Source organism: Musa acuminata, chromosome BXJ2-6 (assembly GCF_036884655.1).
Source record: "Musa acuminata AAA Group cultivar baxijiao chromosome BXJ2-6, Cavendish_Baxijiao_AAA, whole genome shotgun sequence".
Taxonomy (NCBI): Eukaryota; Viridiplantae; Streptophyta; class Magnoliopsida; order Zingiberales; family Musaceae; genus Musa; species Musa acuminata.
Genome location: NC_088343.1, coordinates 44,884,148 through 44,905,613, shown reverse-complemented (window position 1 = coordinate 44,905,613; position 21,466 = coordinate 44,884,148). Strand labels below are relative to the sequence as shown.

Genomic DNA, 21,466 nt, shown 5'->3' with positions numbered 1-21,466 from the left:
ATGAATGTAATGATGATGACTATAAGGCCTCACCTCAAAGGTGTCGCCAAAACATGACTCCAAAGTTGCGCAATACTACAATTTTGCCTAATACGTAGGTTGGAGTTTGCTGTATCGTTAGTACGCTATTCAGCACAAGCTGTTCCAACACCAACGGGAATAAAGCGTGACCGAATACGTTATCCTCTGCTTCTTCCCTTCCACTCTCCGCTCTTTCCCCTTCTCTCCCCTCTCCGTCAAACCCTACTTTTTTGCAAGCAGATCTCTCGTCTTAATGACACTGACATCCTCGTCTTAATTCCTCGATCGATTAATCTCGATTGCGAAATCCTTGCGTGATCGAATTGCCGGAATCCTTGTTATCATCTTCTTCTTTCGTTACGGTGAGTCGATGATGTCTTCGTGATATTGAGTGTGGGGCTTCGCTGTTCTTGTTGGACCCTCTTTTTCTTTGGACAGGGTTTGAGTCGGGAGCGTTGCGGTCGCTCCTGTTTCTGATCTCCGTCGGATGGAGCCTCGCGTGGGGGACAAGTTCCGCCTTGGTCGCAAGATCGGGAGCGGTTCCTTTGGAGAGATCTATTTAGGTCTGTGGCCTCTTTCGGTTTCGATCTTTTCTCAATTCGGGTGCTACTTCGTGCAGATTTTTCCTTTTTTTTGTTGCAGGAATGATAAAAATCTGATCGTGTGGGGTTGTTGTTGTTGTTGTTATCTTTTGATGCAGGAATTAATATCCAAACAAACGAAGAGGTTGCCATAAAGCTCGTAAGTTTTGCCTTTTAACGAGGATTATAGCTTCCGATTTTTTTCCCAGTTCGGTGCCCTGCAGATAGTATATTGTTCGTTTAGTAGATACTCTATGTTGATGGGGTTCGAAAATAATTGCTGAATTCTTTCATTGCCTGCTTATATTTTACTCTTGGTCTTGAGGTGCATGGTTTCTACTGTTCATCAGGCTTTCTACTGTTCCATCATACAAGACAAAGATGTGCATCTATTACGGAAAGAAGAAATCTTGGAATACTGTCAAGAAAATGCCACATGAGTCATCTGGTTTTAGTTATCTGATGCAAGCTCATTTCAGGTAATTATGTTCAAAGAAGATGTTCATGTGTGAGGAGAGATTGAAAAAGATGACGAAGAAAATAGCCTCATATTGATAAACATCAAGAAAGCCGAATGATATATATTCGAGTCTAACCTATAATTTATTAACTTTAAAATTTTGAATTAAATTGATGTCCAACTCAATTTGAAATGGTATCACCTATCCTTACGAGTAAACAGTTTGCATCGCTTCCATTCGATAAAGATGTATTAATCTATCATTAACAGTGATAAGATATATTTTGGTTTCAGGTCACGTCACAATCGAGGTCATGCCACGCTACAGTCAAGTCAGTAAGGGGAGCACCCTCACACACTGAGCCAAAGATCATACTAAGACGCTGCTCGGTATGTCCCGACCCGGTAAGCCCGGGACGGCGGCCGCATAAGTGTACCGTCTCATCTCTCGAGGATCGATCGTCATGCCAAATCCGCGTACGATCAACCCTCGTACAATAGTATAAAAGCTCATGGCAGCATCTGGCCCAAGGGGAAAAAAGGAAAAAAGAGAACTTCACACTGATTGATTGATTGATGGGTCATAGTCGGTAATCACCCAACGGGTCCTTCTGTGCAAGAGAGCAATCATCCCCAAAGTAAGATTATTTCGATCAAGAGAGATTGTCTCCCCCTACGCGCCGACCAGCATCCCGGTGGAGAACCATCAACCAACGTCTCGAGTAAGAGTCACCAACCAGCTTTCCGACCTCGGTAACCAGCTCAGACGATCGAAGACTCCCGACATCGACCCGTGAATCAAGTCATGCTAACTCATCAACCACAGTGCATCAATTCACTAACAAATAGATTTTCCAAGAAACAGTTTGCTTCAAAAGAGCATGCAATTAATAAGCTTGCATGATGTTATATAACTAATATGTAACATATAACATGTTATATATAAGCTAGACATGTTATATATTAGTTATCGAAAGTGATGAAGAAGTTAATAAATACTCACTGGTTTTAGATGCTTATGAGCATATATTAATTTACTAGACAAATCCTTGTGTAAGAAGCAAGATAATTATAAGAATGATGTTATATAAGGTGATCTTCTTAAATATGATTTCATTCAAAATTTACTTAACAAACACATCGGCTTTAGATGCTTATGGACGTACACTAATTTAATCATCAGAGTGATTTTACCAAACAAACCCTATAAAGTTAAAAAAAAAAAAACATGATATAAGGTACAAATATATTTGATTCTTGAATCCAATTGGGTTAAGGGACGCATGATACTGTTCAAATACTTAATGACTTCTTTTTATCATACTCAAAAACAGATTAAGTCAAATCATTTGAATCAAATTGAATTGATGACCAAATTTAATCTTACCATAATGTTAAAAGGAAGTCGACCTCTTTGTATGAGCATCCAGATTGATTCTAGATATATGCTATCAATAGAGTCGTAAGTGATCATGGTTTTTCTTTTCAATTGGGAATCTAGCTCAAGTCAACTTGCTAAGGACTTGTATGGAGTCACCCAATAAGACTCGACTATGATGATATAGACTATTGTCCCTTTCACTCATAATTGACATAAAACATAACAACACAATCTAATTGTTTATAAACCATAAAAAAATTCATAATCGAGATCAATTTTGAGCATCATATAGAACTCCAAGTCGATCGTCCCACCAACTGACCCAATATCACAAGCCACTCTTTTATCATCGTAATTGCTTCCTCAATAGGCCAATCAAGTCTAGCCTCAACCATGTCTACCTCAATATGAGGTGCACTCCACCAATAACACGAGTATAACTTCGCATGAACAATTGATGACATGTAACACAAGATCCAAAAGAGTTAAGAGCTTGACTAAGTGGTTCTATCAAGCGAATCTCCTATCACTCATTAAATTTCTGGGAAACTTGTTCTCTCCAATTTTCATCTACCAAATCTAGAGATTTTTTATGAAAGCTTTATGACCCCTTGGATCACGTCGATGCATTCATGATGCAAATGGCCCCACACGGCATTTCTCACACTCATATATTGTGTGATACTGTTAACCATTCGATAAGGTAATAATTTGTTCATAGTTAATTATGTTATAAGGTTCAATGACGAAACTTGACAAGTAGTCATTTATACCCACCCATGATAAATGATCTATGCATTCACTAATGGTCTAAGATGATGATCCATGCAATCGTTAGCCATTAAACTTTAACGATAATTTCGATCTACTCCGAATGATAAATCAATATATGACAACCGAAGCTTTTACGTCAAAGAAGAGAAAGACAATAAACAATTGGTGCATGAATTGCTGAGGACGAATGTTGTATTAGTCCCACATCGCCATTCTAATTAGATGTATAAACCTTATCTTAAGCTTTGGAAGCGCTTCTAACGCCGAGCCAGGTAACGTTGGCTTGTAACCCAAGCGGGGGCAAATGAGGTTTGGAATGGTCTATGGAGCCACAGCTGGGTTGGTTGCGATCGTGTAGAAGCCTGGCCTGCCCGTTCCAAGTCAGGTAGCTGAGCCATGCGGCTTGGACGAAGGCCTGTGTTTCATGGTTCTTAGAGCAGAGGGCACCGCGTCAGGCTGGTTTAACAGAGCAGCGATAACCACTCTCTCTTGACGGTGGGAGGATAACAGGTCGGCGCACATCGCATCCACCACGCCCACCTCCCCTCCTTAGACCAGACCACGACCTTTTTTTCTTTTTCGATATTCGTCCAAAAAATTAAAAAGTATTTTAAAATTTAAAAGATTTTTAAAGATATTATAGTCAATAAATTAAAATTGACTAGTGATATGTTATTTCCTCTAATAAAATTATAAATATATTTGATTTTTAAGTTTTAAATACTTAATGATTTATTATTTCATGTATGATAGTACTAAAAAACAAGTCTAAGTCGAATCATTTTTACCAAGTTGAATTGATGACTAAATTTGACCTTAGCATAGCGTTAAAAGGAAGGCCCTCAAAATAATATTATAAGAAAATCAAATATAGAAAGTCCCATAAGAACATATCGACGAAGAAACATGTCTCTTAATTTTTATTACAATAGTCGACCTCTTTAAAGGAGCATCCAGATTGATTCTAGATATATGCTATCAATGAGTCCTAAGTGATCATGGTTTTTCTTTCCAATTGGAAATCTAACTCTAAGTCAGCTTACTAAGGACTTGTATGGATTCACCCAATAAGAATCACTAGGATGATATAGACCATTGTCCCTTTCACTCATAATTGACATAACTCATAATAACACACAATCTAATTGTTGATAAATCATAAAAAAATTTCTTAATCGAGATCAATTTTGAGCATCATAGAGAACTCCAAGTCATCGTCCTTCACCATCGTAATTGCTTCCTCAATAGGCCAATCGAGTCGAGTCTCAACAATGTCTACCTCAATATGAGGTGCACTCCACCAACAAGACAAGTCTAACTTTGCATGAATAGTTGATGACATGTAACACAAGATCTAAAAGGGTTAAGAGCTGGACTAAGTGGTTTTGTCAAGCAAAACTCCTATCACTCATTAAATTCATGAGAAACTTATTCCCTCCGATTTCCATCTATCAAATCTAGAGACTTTGGAAGCTCTATGACCCCTTGGATAATCACGATGCATTCATGATACAATTGGCCCCACACACCATGTATCGCACTCTCATATGTTACACTTTTCTTTAAGGAAATGCTCGGGAATGATATTCTCAGTTTCATCCGATCATATCTTTTAGATAGTTAGTAAAAGAATTCAAAGTCTACTTCGTAAGCAAGAAAGATGCAAGAAATCTGCAATGGTGCTGTTAACCATTCGATAAGGTAATGATTTGTTCCTAATTATTGATGAACTTATACGTCGTGGCCGAGGAGTCAGCACGATTTGGTCAACGAGTCGATGTCCAGAGATCTCAGTTGGTTGGGCGAAGTGCTAGAGTTGGTTGGATCAGGGGTCGGGACGTTAACGCCGTCTTCTAGGAACACGTCTTTCAGTCATTTGGAAGAAGTGCTGACACCAATTGGATCAGGGGTCGGGATGTTAACGTCATCTTTGGGAATGCGTCTCTTGGTCGGGACGATCGCACCTCTTGGTGTGGCTGAGTTCTTATACACAGGCCTTGATCGGGAGGTTCCCGACTTGAGCCCCTCGCAAATTAAGTCAGTTGCCTTTTTTTCTTTCCCCTGGTCAGATACTGGTCAGAGGCTTTTATATTGTTGCTCGATGATCAGTCGTACGCAGATTTAGCATGACGGTCGATTTCCCAAGTGATGAGATGGTACCATTATACGATCACTGCCTGGTATGCACGGAACGACGCCATGCGGCATTGTCCCGAGTTTTTCGGGATGGGACTTGCCTAGGGGGCGCCTCCTTGTATGGGCTTCGACTCAGTGCGGGGAAGCACCTCTCATGCTGACTTGGCAGGAGCATGATGCGACGTGGGTCGTGATATGATCGGGATCTAAAATATGTCTATCACTAGTTGACTATGTTATAAGGCTTAATGATGAGACTTGGCAAGTAGTCATTTACACCCACCCACAATGATCTATGCATTCACTAATGGTCTAAGATGATAATCCATGCAATCGCTAGTCATTAAACTTTGACAATAATTTCAATCTACTCCAAATGGTAAATCGACAACCGAAGCTCTTACTTAATCTCTATTATCTCATCATGTCAACGAGGCAAATATATGCGCCCAAGATTGGATCTCACTCCAACTCGACCAATCCTGAGTCAACTGATGATCACTCCTCGAATCAATTACGTCTTTCAAGATCTTGAAATGATCATATAATCACTTTCCTCAAAACGATCATACCGATAAGACACGATCATACGCTCAAAATGACTAAGTCGTTAAATTGATCATAGATTTATTGTGAGGAGCTAATGGAAGATTACAACTCACTATTCACTCTAAAAATGAAATTGTTTACCGCCATGTTAAGCATCAGCCCATAATAATTAAAACTTGTAACACAAGTGTAAAATAGGGAAATCCAAGTCGGGCCAACCAATCTTCGTAGATCCCAATGTCAACAGGTCGGGCTTTCCTCCTACACAGTCGCCCACCTATCAACCTCAGAAAAGAAGTCTCCATCCTCCCCACACAGCCAATCCTACATAGTCCCAACCTCTCACCCTCACCAAAAAAAAGAAGAATAAAAGTCTTTATTCTTTTCAACACAGTCTCACAAAAGATAAGCCTTTGCACCTCTAACTAATTAAACCACTGCCATCTTTCTCTCTCTTTATCTCCCATACCGACCTCTGTTCGTGTTAAAACGATTGACAAAAGGCTTATATACATGTATGACTATCTCCAACTCTTCCCTCTCTCACTCCACATTCTTCTTCATCGATGCGTCAGGCCAACCAACTCAATCGCCCAATCTCGACTGGTCAAATCCACCTTCCTCAACTCACGAAAGAAAAGAAACGTAGTTTATGTTCATTCTGTTCGAGATTATTATTATTATTATGTTTTTTTAATGGTTGACATCCTCGTCTTAATTCCTCGATCGATTAATCTCGATTGCGAAATCCTTGAGTCGGGAGCGTTGCGGTCGCTCCTGTTTCTGATCTCCGTCGGATGGAGCCTCGCGTGGGGGACAAGTTCCGCCTTGGTCGCAAGATCGGGAGCGGTTCCTTTGGAGAGATCTATTTAGGTCTGTGGCCTCTTTCGGTTTCGATCTTTTCTCAATTCGGGTGCTACTTCGTGCAGATTTTTCCTTTTTTTGTTGCAGGAATGATAAAAATCTGATCGTGTGGGGTTGTTGTTGTTATCTTTTGATGCAGGAACTAATATCCAAACAAACGAAGAGGTTGCCATAAAGCTCGTAAGTTTTGCCTTTTAACGAGGATTATAGCTTCCGATTTTTTTCCCTGTTCGGTGCCCTGCAGATAATCTATTGTTCGTTTAGTAGATACTCTATGTTGATGGGGTTCGAAAATAATTGCTGAATTCTTTCATTGCCTGCATATATTTTACTTTTGGTCTTGAGGTGCATGGTTTACAAAATTGCAGTCCCCCGGTGGTTGTGCAAGAGGTCCTTGTACCTTAAGCAATATGTATGGAACTTCATCTGTCAGGAACTTATGCTAAGCTTAGGGCATCTGAAGTCAAAATATGTTCCTTGATTCCCATTGGTAATGCAGAGAAAGGGTGCTACATTATTTGGATAATTACCTGGGTTCCAGACTCCAGGGAACAATAGTAAATGGATAATATAGTTGTTATATGTCTTATTGCTGTGTGTCTGCCTTTTTTTTTTGTTTCCAGAACTACAAGGATATGACTGCTAAGTTTACATGGTTTCACTTGTCTTGTAGCCCGTTGCATGTATAATGATTTGCTTAAGGGGAACTAGCTTATATGATAGTTATATGATAGTTGGGTGATTCTGTTTCCATTCTCATTAACAGCTGAGATAAAAGAACTGATTTGTGTACCATCTTAATTCAGGAAAAAGAAGTCAAATATCTTTGTTGCTGTTATAAAAGAACTTTCTCTTTTCTTGTTTACCATAGTATTCTTCTATCTGTCCCGTGTGATTTGATGCAGATATCATCTGTCATATTTTTTAATAATTGTTTTAAGTTCAAGACATGGTTTTGTGTTGTTTTGACTTGTTGAGAGTGTAGAAAGGGATTATTGTTTGGTTGTAAAAGTTTTCTGCTGTAGCCATGGTGGGTTTTCAAATCTTTTTCTTGTTTAAGATGGTTATGTGTTCTTTCTTATTAGGAAAATGTTAAGACGAAGCATCCGCAGTTGTTATACGAATCAAAGCTATACAAGATTTTACAGGGTGGAAGTATGAAATTTTTTTTCTTTTTTGATTGTTTGGAACAAGTTTTTCTACTTTTCTTATTCATCATTGCAAATTTCTTCTTTTTCTTTGTTTTGGCAGCTGGAATTCCAAACGTGAGATGGTATGGGATTGAGGGTGAATACAATGTCCTTGTGATGGACTTATTGGGGCCAAGTCTTGAAGACCTGTTCAATTTTTGCGGCAGAAAGTTTTCTTTAAAGACAGTTTTGATGCTTGCAGATCAGATGGTATCGCAATAGCATACTGGGCATTTTTAATATTATGGACCACAGTTTTCAACTTTAACTGAAATTTCATTAAAGATGCCTGTTTTACAAAGTTGTTTTGATGGTATTCACATATAATATCTTAAGCCTCATCTTCAGCTTTCTTGTCTGTTAGCTCTGCTTATCTCTCTGGGTATGCTTTCATATTTGATTCTGTTGATAAACAGTCTATGATCACTAGTGGCAGTTTGTCAGAACGGAATTTTTGTATTTTAAGCAGTGCCGTCTCTCACCCTAACTTTGTTTGCAAGCACCATCCTTTAACATTTTCTTTTTTGCAACTAGAAGTGATTTTATCTCACACCATACCCTTGTTTACAAGCTCCACTCTTTAACTTTTTTTCTTTTCAATTGAGAATTTAATTTTTTTATTTTTCACTTACAGATCAATAGAGTTGAATTTGTGCATTCTAAGTATTTTCTACATCGTGATATCAAACCAGATAACTTTCTTATGGGTCTTGGGAGACGAGCTAATCAGGTGGGGCTTTTAGTTTCTGTTTTATATATGTAAAACGATCAGGTGTATTGTCTTTTTCTATTAAGGTTTTTTTCATTTTTATTTAGGTTTACATTATTGATTTCGGACTTGCCAAGAAGTACAGAGATAGTTCAACACATCAGCATATTCCATATAGGTAAGATCTTATTAACCAATTCTTTTATAAATGTATTCTCTCTAGAATTATTGCTCTGAATGTTCGCAAGTAGCAAAGACATGTTTGGAATTTAGAGATTTCTATTGAAACATACCTTGTAACCTTTGCATTGAGATGATTCAGTATTTTTCTGGTGGAGGCTTGCAGTGAATCAGTTGTCTCAAGGCATAAGATGTATTCCATATATTATCATTAACAAGTAGTCTTACCATCAGTAATATGTTTTTTCACTGGGAATTTGGAGTTGCACTGAACTTTTTATAACCATAGTTACTAAACGGGCACTTGAATGGCCAGTCTGACTAGTTACCTGATCCTTGGCCTGTCCAGTTTGATAATTGACCAATTTTTAAAAAATCAATATTGGTCCTATAGTCATTTTTTATTTACTTTTTAAGAGTATTTTAATCTTTTTTTTTAAAGAAAAAATTGGATACCTCCTTAAAGCATGTGTTACCTGACACCATTTAGTCCTCCGCCCCTCTCTTTCTCACCCTGTAGATTGTAGAATGATGACCTTACAGTTCCATATTTTGAGATAATCCAAGTTCATCTGTGCCATGTGGAATGAAAGTGGACAAGGAACTTTATTTTTTGCTTGTTTCATATCAGCATTTTGGCTGGACCCCACGAACTTTGCTTTTAACCATCCTAAATGTGTACTTTTTGTAAATTTTGATTTTTTTATTTATTACAGTCCTTCCAAGTATAGTGATCTGTTCTTATGTCCAAATGAGCCTCTGGTATGGCCTTGCATACTGGATAAGGTGGACAGTCATTTTCTAGAACAAATAGGGGCACTCGCTGTCAACTTTCTTGGTATGACACAGGAGTAACTAGTTTATCCTATCAGTTTGCACATTGCTGTGTCCCCTTATTTTCCAAGAGCTCAAAGGTTTCTTTTGGGAGAACTGGAAGCATAGCAAATACTCGTACATAGTTGGAAGGTTGCATTTTGAGAGAAGTGGAAGTATATTAAGCGAATACCAATTTTGTTTAATTCGTTCAATTGTGTTCACACCTGCTCATAGCTTTATATAAATATGGAGTAAACTTTAGAATGATATGCATTTGCTTTCAATATGTTTATTCAGTTTGTTCTTTATCTGCCTTCAAATTAATTATCAGTTAAGTTTGTTCATTTATGTGGTCTTTTCTTCCTTAACAAAATGCAGCATTAAGATTTTGGTTGGTTATATATCATTTAATATGTATTTAGCTATGCTGTAGTTTGTTGGTGGGTCTGGTTTAGTTGAAAATATCTGTTTGACAACATTGAGTTTACATCTACTTGGTCCAAGATGATGCTAGGATGGCATGACTCTTTTCCAGAACCTTTTTGGACTCTCTTTGGATTGTGGATCAAGTGTTTATAACATATTGAATATTTGAATGAACTTGAAGCTCCTTTTTGTATTATAATGTTATTATGAACTATTGCAGAGAGAACAAGAACTTGACTGGGACAGCAAGGTATGCAAGTGTTAACACCCATCTTGGCATCGGTATGCTGTCTTCTTTTTTCACATCACTTTTTAAATATTTTTTCTGAATATCTCCTGTATATGATGTCTTAGTATTACTAGATAGTACTCTGTTGCTCCTGCCTCTTGTGCATCTTTATGTTGCCCTTCTTGTTTTTCTCTCCACATTTTGACATCTTTAGTCTGACTGTTATCTTTATGCTTTTGACTGCCAAGAGCAAAGCAGGAGAGACGATATGGAATCTCTTGGATATGTTCTTATGTACTTCTTAAGAGGAAGGTCTGCTTATTTTCCTCGAGCCTTCTTTCTCCTTCCTTGAATTCATTACTCTAAACTTTTTGTCTCTTTTCCCTTTTTTTTTTTTCAGTCTTCCATGGCAGGGTCTAAAAGCTGGAACTAAGAAACAGAAATATGAAAAAATTAGTGAAAGAAAAGTAGCCACATCCATTGAAGTAAGTTCTCTTATTTAAGTTACTTGTTGCAGTCAGTATGTCTTTCTTCCCTTATATTTGATAATAGAAGAATTTCAAATTATTCTCAGGCTTTATGTCGGGGTTATCCTTCGGAGTTTGCATCATACTTCCACTATTGTCGATCGCTACGTTTCGATGATAAGCCAGATTATGCATACCTTAAGAGATTGTTCAGGGACCTTTTTATTCATGAAGGTTAATTTCTTCAAATAAATTTTAAATTTCAAATATAGATACATGTCAATTGGCAAAAGCTATATTACTGAAGATGCAGAATTTTCATGTTCAGGATAATGATTGTTTACTGCTTCTTTATGATGCAGGCTTCCAGTTTGATTATGTTTTTGATTGGACAGTTTTGAAGTCTCAGCAATCACAGAATGCTAGTGCTCCTCCACGTCCTATTGTTAGTCAAGAGCATGTGTTATTTTTTAGTTAAACCCTCTTTTCCCCTGAAGAAATGGTTCTTATTTTATCATGTTTCATAGATCTCTGGTGTTGGACCTAGCTCTGGTTTGGTTCCTGCCACTGCAAATGATAAACATTCTGGTAAGCTACTTCTTTAAATTGTTCTATTGATATCAATGGAACTAAGTGACTCCGTGAAGCTAGTCTTATCTTTAGTTTTCAGTTTGTCTTGTCACACTTGTCTGCTATTTGTGCTAATTTGTTGCCTGTTATGTTTTGATTTCTTTATTTTAGTTTGATTTTCAATTCATGGTTGTTTAGCATATCGACTCGTATTGATGAAAGTATATCCAATCGTCTTTATTTTAGAGGATGATATTTACTGGTTCAACTTGTATTCTAGGTGGTGAAGAAGGAAGGATAAGTGGCTGGCCAGCAGCAGACTCCCCCCATCTTGCTCGAGTTCCACCTCCAGCTGTACATGCAGGGACCTTGGCAAAACAGAAGACTCCTCTTGGTAATGAACCGTCTGTCAACAAAGAAGCTGCGGTGAGTTTGTTATTTCTTTCTTTCACTCCAATAGAGATGTCGAATTTGTGGTGCTTGAAACTCGATAATATGCTATATTTTATTGGTCTGGTGCCGTGCTGGATGAGGTTGATAGTCAATCAATAAAATATTGTTTGGCACACAGGTCTTCTCCCAGTATGGTAGGTTGTGGGATGGTAATTGAGGTTGTTATTGGACACCTAGAAGATCATTGATATATAAGCAGAGCTACATAAATGTGTAATTTGTATAACTTAATAACATGATATATGGTGCCTTCTTTCGATATGATATACACATACGAAACATTGACTATAAATTACATAGGCATTGTAAGATAATAAGGTTCTTGACACATTCTTAATCTGGAACTTTTGGGGTTTGAGGCTCATTAGGTATTGAAAATTTGAGTTGTAGTAATATTGATCTAGGGTCGGTGTTTTTGACACCAATATGATGTACAACATGTTTCTCTTATGCCAGTCTGTTATAGGACAAATGACACTGATATCAATTTGATGTAGAATTGATGTATGAAGTTCTCTTGTAATTAAAACTTAAACTAGGCTTTGATGGTTGTGGAATAGAAAAAGAAGTTTTAAAGAAGATAGAAACATGATAAAATCATACATCACTCAGGGATTAATGTCCAGAAATGAATGCTGAGGTACAATTCAAATGTGGAAGAAAACATCACATTATTGGGATAACTACTGGATGGACTCACTCTTGCTCTTGAAATCATTCTAGGGATGTGATCTCACACCACATATATATTGTGGAGAAAACTTCTGTCAGTTCAACTTTTCTTAATTTACAGGAAAAAAAGAAAACTAAAAGAAGATAAATAATCAGGATGTAAATCAAGACATATCAATCGTTTCTTTTTTTTTGTCTTGAAGGAAGATACATTTTCATATTTATTTTGACAAATAACTTTTTTTAGTGACAACATATTTTATCAATAGACTTCCTTCCATATATAATATTGTTTATGCTTTTTAGATTCTTTTGTTTCCTACAACAGTAGCACTCTTTTTCTAGTTTTGCTCATTCCCAAATTTCTATTTGGTTATAAATCCTGAAACTACCACACTTAAGAGAAGCACTTAAGAGAAGGTAACTGGGAACTTCATTTTTTGAATTAGCTGCAGTACAGTTAAAATGATAAATCCAGGTAAACTTAGGTTGACATCCACTGTTGTCTTGGGTTTGCAAATTCTGAATTAAGTAATTTTTAGTAGTTATAAATGTTACTATAAGGAATCATTTTCAAGGTGACAATAATAATTCAGTTGTCAGAAATTTATAGTGCTCTCTCTATTGGTAAAGCTGTTTGTTTTCCTCCTGCTGTCTATCTGTGTACCATGGTAAATTAAGCACATGATTTTTTTCCTAGAGATTGTTTGATCTTTTCCAAGTTAAAGTCATTTGTGGGACATGTGACTACGATGCAAAATTCTTGATAAATGGCAACTGCATTTGCATGATATGATTAATGTTAACTGTTTAACTAGTATTTCTGCATTAAGTATATCTCCTGATGTTGGAGGCATGCATGTAGTTTTCCAGTTCGACTTTTCTGGGGCAATCAAGCGGATCTTCAAGGCGAGCTGTTGTTTCTAGCAGCCAGGACATGTGGGGCTCTGGGGCAGATCAATCATGCACTCACACCACGGAGCAGAGTCCTCGGACTATCTGTAAAGTTTCGAGTTCCGAGGGGAATTCCCCCTTCGATTCTGCAGATCCCAGGCGCATTTCCTCTGGAAGGAATTTAGCAAACACTAAGAACTATGAATTCACCCTCAAAGGTATCAGGGGTCTTAGCTTCGATCATGATAAGAGGATCAGATACTAGTGTTGTAAACCAAGCTGCTGCCGTGGCCTTGCTTTACGTTCACTCTGTAAATATGTATAACAGAGCATGAGTCAGATTAGTCATTTCCTTGCCATGAGTTGGTCTCTAGACCTGCTGATTAGAGGAAGTGTCCCCATAGACAAGAAAAGATTGATGGTGGATCTGAGGAGCTATGATGTCCAGCTTCTGGATGCCCGTGGTATGGCTGTACATTTATTTAGAGTTGTTGCCATGGCTCATGATTTCTATCATTGCATCAATGCTATTTAGTATGTTGTTTGTAAATTTTTTTCTGTACTTTACAATTACATTAAAATGTTAGTTTTCAATATTTAATGTTATCTTGAGTATGGCTTTGTTTGTGGAATTTCCTGCATGAGAAACTGTTCATTATAACTTTAATATCTATTGTAGGATATTAACTGTATGTTGTTTGAATAATTTAAGGTTGGATTTAGACATCCTCATCCTATTTACACACAAACTATTAGTTTGGAATGAGGGTTTAAAATTTCATCTGATATAATTATATCTTAAATATTGATACGGTACTAGATTCAATTATCAAAGGTTGAATGTTTCAAATCTTATCCATCATATTTTGAAAATATCGGTTAGCTTAATTGATAAAAAATCTATCATTGTAAGGTCTTGGTTCAAATCTCATATTCATCACTTATCATTTGTAAAATTAAAAAAAAAAAGTTTGCACAAAATATAAAGTGTGAAGTCTTAGCATTTGGATCAAGAGTGCTACTCAATGTCTAAAGCCCGCATCAACATGGTTTTTTGGATTTAAAGTCAAAAGATCATTTAATTACATTGACTGTATATTGTGTTGTGTCTCTTATTCACATAGTTTGTACATGGATCATAGTATTATATATACTTGTTATGATTACCTTTCAACTTAGGTTCTTTCATTGCATACAAATTTAGTTTAGCCTCTGCTTTATATGATCACGGAGCTTAACAGATCAAAGCAGGGGAATACTTTTTCTTGTTTTCAGTGTTAAGATGATTTCCCACGAAGTCAATGTTACTCATCTGATGAATAGGCAACAATTATAGAACTCACTGAAGCTCCAGACCAACCATTTGAGTGGTAAATGGTATCTTGATGCTTTCTGCTTCTCTTTTAATGCTTAAAAGGATCTTTTGTGGTTCCTCAAGCTGAATCTAGAATGAAGTGCTTATTACAATTTAGATGATATTTCTTACAGAATGCCATTTGTGGTTCCTTTTTTTCTTTTTATTTTTCCTATTTTCTGATCAACCATGTCTTCTTTCATGCTGGTTTCAGTTTCCTAGAATTTTTTTTAATCCCTCACTGAGAATCCCATGCGACAGTTTTAACATTTCTGATCTATAGTAGTGGTAAATAATATTTTGTGATTATCAGAAAGGAACTTACAAATTTGGTTGGATAGAAGGCAGTTTGAATATGGAAAGTTTTGTATCCTGAAATTGGATGTTTACATGTAAAAGAGTTGGTATTACCACGTCAACTATAATAAGCTCATGTATCACAAATTATCGTTTTAGATAAATTAACTTTAAAAAAAATTGATTAGTGAGTTTTAGATATCATTGCACATTAACTTGAGTACTTGTTTGCTGATATTAGAGGCCTAAGGTTTCTCCCCTTACTAGTATGTGATAGTTGGGCAAAGGGAAGCCTGTAAGGAAGATGTCTCTTTGCAAATTAATTGATGGCCTTTATCTCCCTATATTTTCCATTTCTTGTATGAAAATTGTCTGATAGCTTCTGTGTATCAACTCATGGCAGGAAAATACTATGTAATCACACCTAAATATTTATCTTGAGGCTGAGATGATGATGTGTGGTAAAATTACCTTTGTCATGTGCAAATCAGTCATTAGCTGCTACAGGCAAGTGCAATTCTTTTGAACCCCTGACTCCTTGAGAAACCTGTGGTAACATGACTACTATGATTATTCTATAGGCACACTCATAGGGATGTTTTTACCAGGTAAGCCCTGATCATGTGGGGTTGACTACAAGATCTTTAATGAGGAATAAAAAGTTATTTATATGATTAAAATGGTAATCTCAACACAGTCTGGAAGATTCACTATGTTGTTCTCTGGGTTTGTTGGATATTTTTGCTCAAATGGACTTAGCCTACATGATCTTTAATGAGGAATAAAAGTTATTAATATGATTAAAATGGTAATCTCAACACACAGCCTGGAAGATTCACTATGTTGTTCTCTGGGTTTGTTGGATATTTTTGCTCAAATGGACTAAGCAATGATCGACAACGAGCTTCAGACTCACATGTTGCCTCCTTTCTGCAAGTTGCTTTAGAGCCTACAATCAGGTGTTAGTGGTTGCAGTTACCTGTCTTTGTCTTATTTTATGAGAGTTGTCGAAAAGCCAAAAAGTAGGGCCACAACTGTTTTAATATTGATGATTTTCCAAGAAACAGTTGATATTTTTTTTTTAATTTTGTTGGGTGGAGTCATCATATCAAGCAAGTTATTTAATATCGCTCTGCTAGATTTTTTTTTTTTTTTGCCCTTTTGTGAATGGTTTCATCATCATCGACACGTACCATCTGTGACATTGGATAAAAAAGGTTTTACTCTAATGAGTAGTTTTACTAAATGATGGTGATGTCGATCTTGGCCAGCCCACATCACCCCTCACCAGCAATGAACGTGCGAAAACCTATCGCCTTAGTGAACCCTAACTTTGGGGAAAGCAATACAAGGCAGTAACTCCCAGGCAACAAGCCGCCCTCTCTGCCTCACCGATGGATAAATCACCTGTTAATAATATAAGTAGATGGCCAGGAAACTCGACACAACTTCGCTATTGTGATAAGGAACTTGCGACATATTTAAGCAACAGACGAAGCAAAATGCTCTTTTTAAGTCGGCATATGTCTGTAGACGTATCAAAGCTAAGTAAACAAAGAAAAGTACGATCACAATATGCACAGACATTAATGGTGAACATACTTCATTATCAGAGATCAAATGTTGTTTGCCAATCCAAAAGGCAGATAGATAGCTCAAGGGAGGTTCAACCTCGACATGCAAGAGAAGAACCAAATCCAGAAAGGTGATACACTAAGATATGTGAGGATTGCACAAGCTTCAGCAATAAATTGCCATCAAACTTAGCTTCACATTGGGCCACAATGTTGTGGCATCTGATTTCCAACTTGACATGGAAAATTGAAAATACTGGCATTCAAGCAGTTTTTTAATGTAAAGTGAAACAAATACAGAAAAATGAGGGTAAAATATAACAGTGTGATGTAAAGTGAAAGAAAAGAAGGGTTTTCTGAAAGAAAAATAAACCACTATTTTCACCCAATGATAAAGCGGCACTCCCAAAACTAAGAGCTATTTTCATCCAAACATGGAAAATGCAACGTTATGTTATGTATGCAATGGGCGAACTTCTAAGAGAACATCACATTGGCTTAGATGATCTTTAATTTACCAAGTGTCTTTAGATACATACTCATCCGCCAAATATTCGACTTACTAGGTTTCCTTTTCTCAAGAATGATATTTCCTTTCAAAAGCATCTTTGTTATATATAAATATTCATGCTTCATCATTGTTCAGTTCCACAAGTATGTCCACAGATGATTAAAAACTCAGCAAGTTGATTGATGATGAAGACACCTATTTCTTTGGTTTAAAGCTCCACAACATGCAGTTTTTTGAGATAATAACATACAATAACACATGCTTATTGATGTACCAACAATAAAAGCTACATCAGCAATGGGATACATCACACAGTAGAAACAAAGAACTGCTTAGAACCGAAAGTTCCGACAAGAGATTGGAAACTAATGCAACAAAACCATATGCAATTTAAACAGAGAAACCAAGCCTGAAAATCTAGCACACATATACACACAGACAAATGCAATCAATAGCAGCAAAACAACGCAACTATTACACCTTCCTTTCGGTTCACTATGAGAGTCCGATGCTTTTACCGGTGGAAAGTCTTGCCACACCTTTCAGGATTGCCTTAAGACAGTTGGAACCTAGAAGAATAACAGGTCAATGTTGGAAAAAGGACGCCATAAATTTCACATTTAATCAAGTTCCAATCGCATCTCCGACAGTGAATGCAAAAGTAACTAAAAGCCCAGCCCATGATGGACTCAATGCAAGTACCCTGATTCAGTCTCACAACGACTAGCATGATGACCACATAATGCAGCAAATTGTAATGAAAGCAACATGGACAAAAATGAAAGGGCAATTACCCACCATAATTCCAGCATGGCTACAACAACCTACAGAAGAACGAGCCCTAGCTCCGAAGGCTGTAAAGCACTCCTAAGCCGGTAGTTGTATAGATAGTAGTGGAGTTGTCCATCACCAGGCCCAAACTTCAGCTCCTTCAGGAAGACCTCATTGTGCATGAGATCAAGTGCATTGAAGACATCATAGTCCTTCTGCTTCGCCACGATAAGTGCATCGTTCATCAGCTGGAGCAGAGGAGTCCTCATAGCCACATTGTAATATGAATAAGCAGCCTTCAATCCCGAGTAGTTTGGGTTATTCAGAATCGAAGAAGGAAGAGAATAGAAGCTACAGAAGTCCGTCACTTCATGAGTCTCAGGGCTTTCAACCACAAAACTGTCGACCACATTCTCCAAAGGAAGAAGCCAATGCTCCACATCATTCTCGTCGAAATCTGGCGCAACCACAAACTGGCTCAAGTAATCCCTCAGCAGCCGGGTGACTGCTGCGACATCGCGAAGCTCCATCTTCCTGAACCCGGGTGTCACAGTTGCCTCTGGAAGCTTGTAAAGCCTGATCGTTCGGCTCATAGTCATCCGAGCTCCGAGGCGGGAGAACCCCACATCGATGAGTTTCTTTGGATTCAGCGAGCGATGCCAGTAGCGGCAGGTCGTGATGGGAGTCGGCAGGACGACCCCGGCTGTATAGGCTGCCTGCCAGATGTTCTCCAAATGGACCCGCCTGGTGACCTCCTTTATCATCACGGGGGCGAGCCGCTTTGAGCGTAGTTTCTTGTGGACGCAGAGAAAGTTGACCTCGGCCATCCGGACGACTTCATCCCGCACACGGATCCTGGCGGGCACGCCGGTGATGAAGGCGACGAGCTTTTTGGTGGCCTTCACGCGGACGCCGATGTGCCAGGCCTTGAAGTAGCCCGGCGGGCGGAGCGCCCACCGGAGGAACTCCTTGGAGTAGTTGAAGCGGAACATGTTCTCATCGTCCTCGACGTAGTTGTTGGTGAGAAGGTTGTAGACTTCCGCGCAGGTTTGGTCGTCGTCGATGTCGCAGGTGGTCCACTCGTAGAGAGCGGGGAGGTTGTAGGGCTCCTGCTTAACGGCGGACACGGGGATCGGTGGCTCGATAGGACCCTCCGGGAGGCTACCATCACGGGCGTCCTTGAATTGCCCCACCGGCTGGGTCTCCCAGAATCGGTGCCGACTCCCGACGGCGAGAGCCTCCTGGATCCTGCGCGCCAGGGACTCGACCTCGCCGTCGCCCTCCGCCGCCGCCGCCCTCGCCGGAGGGGCATCTGAAACTGGCTGCGGATCCGGGTTAGCCGTTTGCTCCTCAACGGGGGAGGAGGAGTCGTGTTCGCCGAGCACCATGGCGGAAACTTTGGATGGATTCGACAGAGATCGCAAAACGAATCTCAAATAAAGGAAATCGACGACAAGGGATAGATCACCTATGCGGATCGGCAGATCTCCATGGAACGAGCAAATCAGAGCCTTGATGGGGAGTAGATCGACCGATTAGGGTTTGGAGAGGAGCCGTCGAAGGAATCAGAGAGAGAGGAACATTTAGGCCGTTTTATTCTGACCGCTAAAGTAACGGGAGAATGACGATAGTATACCGGTTTTGGGCGAAACCTGTTCTTTTGTAAACATAAGACGGGCAAAATAACGCCTCCGAATAACTTACGTGCATCTCACGTGATCGACTCGATCGCCGCTCTATAAATAGCGTCACTTACCTCGATACCGAACCCTAATCCAAAGGTTTGCATCGACGCCGCTCCTCTCTCGCCGCCTCGCTGAAGGAGCTGATTCACATCTGCCATGGGTGAGGGCGTTCGTTTCTCTTCTTCGATCTGCGAACTCTCGAGTCACACCTTTTCTTATTCTTGTTTTATCCTTTTCATTGACCGGTAAATCTTTTCTTAGGGAAGGTGCACGGATCTCTGGCTCGCGCCGGGAAGGTGAGGGGGCAAACCCCCAAAGTGGCGAAGCAGGACAAGAAGAAGAAGCCCAGGGGCAGGGCCTACAAGCGGATGCAGTACAACCGCCGGTTCGTCACCGCAGGTACCTTCCCTCCCTCCATGACCTCTAATTTTGATAGATAAGCTATCGATTATATGATTGTGATGCGTAAAAGTCATTCGGATATTTCTTGTTCTCTTGTAATCTTCAGTTGTTGGATTCGGGAAGAAGAGAGGACCCAACTCTTCCGAGAAGTAGGGAGACAAAGGTTTTCAGGAGAGAAGCACTTGGAGCATTTGATGTTTTCGTATTAAGCATGTAGGGCTTAGGTTTCAGGACAATGTACTGCTTATTTATGCGTGGTGATGATCCACGAATTCAACTACTTTGGATTGGAGTTGCTTTCTTGATTTTGTCGCATCAAGGATATAGGGTTTAGCTTTCAGTATGTTGGACTAATATATGCATGGTGATGATCTATTAAATGTCTGATGATATGCATTTTCTTGGAATTTAATGCTATCAGTGCTTTTGAAACATCTCATATTTGCTTTAGATTTGGTGCCTTGGATTTGTAGGGTGTCTACTTTTCACTGGGGGTTGGAGTTGCTTTCTAAACTGAGCCTATTCAACGTCTTTGATGATATTTATTTTCTTGTGAAAGATCTCATCGTTGCTTTGGTTTTGCTGCCTTGGAATGTAGGGTTTTATTCTCACTATTTTGTTTTCAGTTTCATGTATATTGGCGTTATGTGACATTATTATATTTATGTCTTTTATTAAATGTCTTTGATCATGCACATTTACTTCAAACAAATTGTATTCTTATTTTGTTTTGTTGGAAATATTGATGTGGTGAAGAATTAGGGAATGTACCGTTTTAAGAAACCCTAGAAGTAGGAAAAGACAATCGATGATAAAGGTGTAAAAATATGTGAGATAAAAAGAGATATTATAGTTTATTATCAATACGGATTGAAAGTGTTGTCTTATGTCCTGTAACTTGTTAAGTTGTGGGGAGTTTTTGGTTGCATTGGTGTGTTAATTTTGATGAGATTGATTAAGATGCCATTGTTAATAGATTTATGATATACTTTGTTTGTCATTCGTTGGTTGTGCAAATGCTTGCCAAATATTGCTATGGGGAAATTGACGCTAGAGATTATGTTAGGCTTTGCGTTGAACTACTAAAGTGTAAGGAATCTTAGGTGAGAGCTGTGCACGTTATTATCGTTGTGGGTTTAAATTTTGGGTAAATAGGGGGAAAGAGAGTTGTAATTGGAAGTGGGAAGAATTGAAGATGGAGCACGCACCTCGGTTCGCGGTGTAAAGGAACACCAGCCTTTGAGTTGCTTTGCGTTGCCAAAAGTGAGGTCATCGCATGTGTCGACGTTTTGAGTCAACCCAGTTTCGAGGGCGTAGTAGTGTGAGGTATCGAGCTTTTAAGGCATCATTTGTGCTCAGTTCGATGCGGGGAGAAATTTGATTCATTCGTTTCCTTGGGCATTCAAGTTAGTGATCAGGGTTTTTTTTTTTCTGTGGAGATTTAACATTTCTCTCTTGATGTTTTATCAATGTGGACAGCACGAGGGAGATAGCTGTGAA

General features: G+C 38.7%; 3 protein-coding genes across 5 annotated transcripts; 2 read left to right on the top strand and 1 right to left on the bottom strand.

Moving 5' to 3' along the window:
* The first annotated feature begins 174 nt into the window (after nt 1-174).
* LOC103990020 (casein kinase 1-like protein 2) lies at nt 175-14,004 on the top strand. 3 transcript variants are annotated; one of them, XM_065115043.1, is made up of 14 exons: nt 175-383; nt 460-584; nt 722-762; nt 8,018-8,166; nt 8,591-8,686; nt 8,773-8,843; nt 10,308-10,369; nt 10,565-10,628; nt 10,717-10,801; nt 10,891-11,017; nt 11,146-11,228; nt 11,311-11,371; nt 11,634-11,779; nt 13,344-14,004. In XM_065115043.1, exons 4-14 carry the CDS (start codon nt 8,074-8,076, stop codon nt 13,635-13,637), a joined length of 1,182 nt encoding a protein of 393 aa, XP_064971115.1. In that variant the 5' UTR covers nt 175-383; nt 460-584; nt 722-762; nt 8,018-8,073; the 3' UTR covers nt 13,638-14,004. The 3 variants fall into 3 exon arrangements, with proteins under 3 accessions (XP_064971115.1, XP_064971113.1, XP_064971114.1); XM_065115041.1 differs by lacking the exons at nt 175-383; nt 460-584; nt 722-762 and adding exons at nt 6,379-6,775; nt 6,906-6,946; nt 7,852-7,921; XM_065115042.1 differs by lacking the exons at nt 175-383; nt 460-584; nt 722-762 and adding exons at nt 6,381-6,775; nt 6,906-6,946; nt 7,852-7,921 and having other exon boundaries at nt 13,352-13,552.
* A 3,351-nt stretch (nt 14,005-17,355) lies between these two features.
* LOC135615937 (glycylpeptide N-tetradecanoyltransferase 1-like) lies at nt 17,356-19,491 on the bottom strand. Its single transcript, XM_065115039.1, has 2 exons — nt 17,907-19,491; nt 17,356-17,677 (listed from the first exon to the last, which is right to left on the bottom strand). Exon 1 carries the CDS (start codon nt 19,265-19,267, stop codon nt 17,933-17,935), a length of 1,335 nt encoding a protein of 444 aa, XP_064971111.1. The 5' UTR covers nt 19,268-19,491; the 3' UTR covers nt 17,356-17,677; nt 17,907-17,932.
* Nucleotides 19,492-19,574: 83 nt separating this feature from the next.
* LOC103990022 (small ribosomal subunit protein eS30z/eS30y/eS30x) lies at nt 19,575-20,400 on the top strand. The gene is made up of 3 exons (XM_009409036.3): nt 19,575-19,724; nt 19,826-19,963; nt 20,073-20,400. Exons 1-3 carry the CDS (start codon nt 19,721-19,723, stop codon nt 20,117-20,119), a joined length of 189 nt encoding a protein of 62 aa, XP_009407311.1. The 5' UTR covers nt 19,575-19,720; the 3' UTR covers nt 20,120-20,400.
* Nucleotides 20,401-21,466: the final 1,066 nt, after the last annotated feature.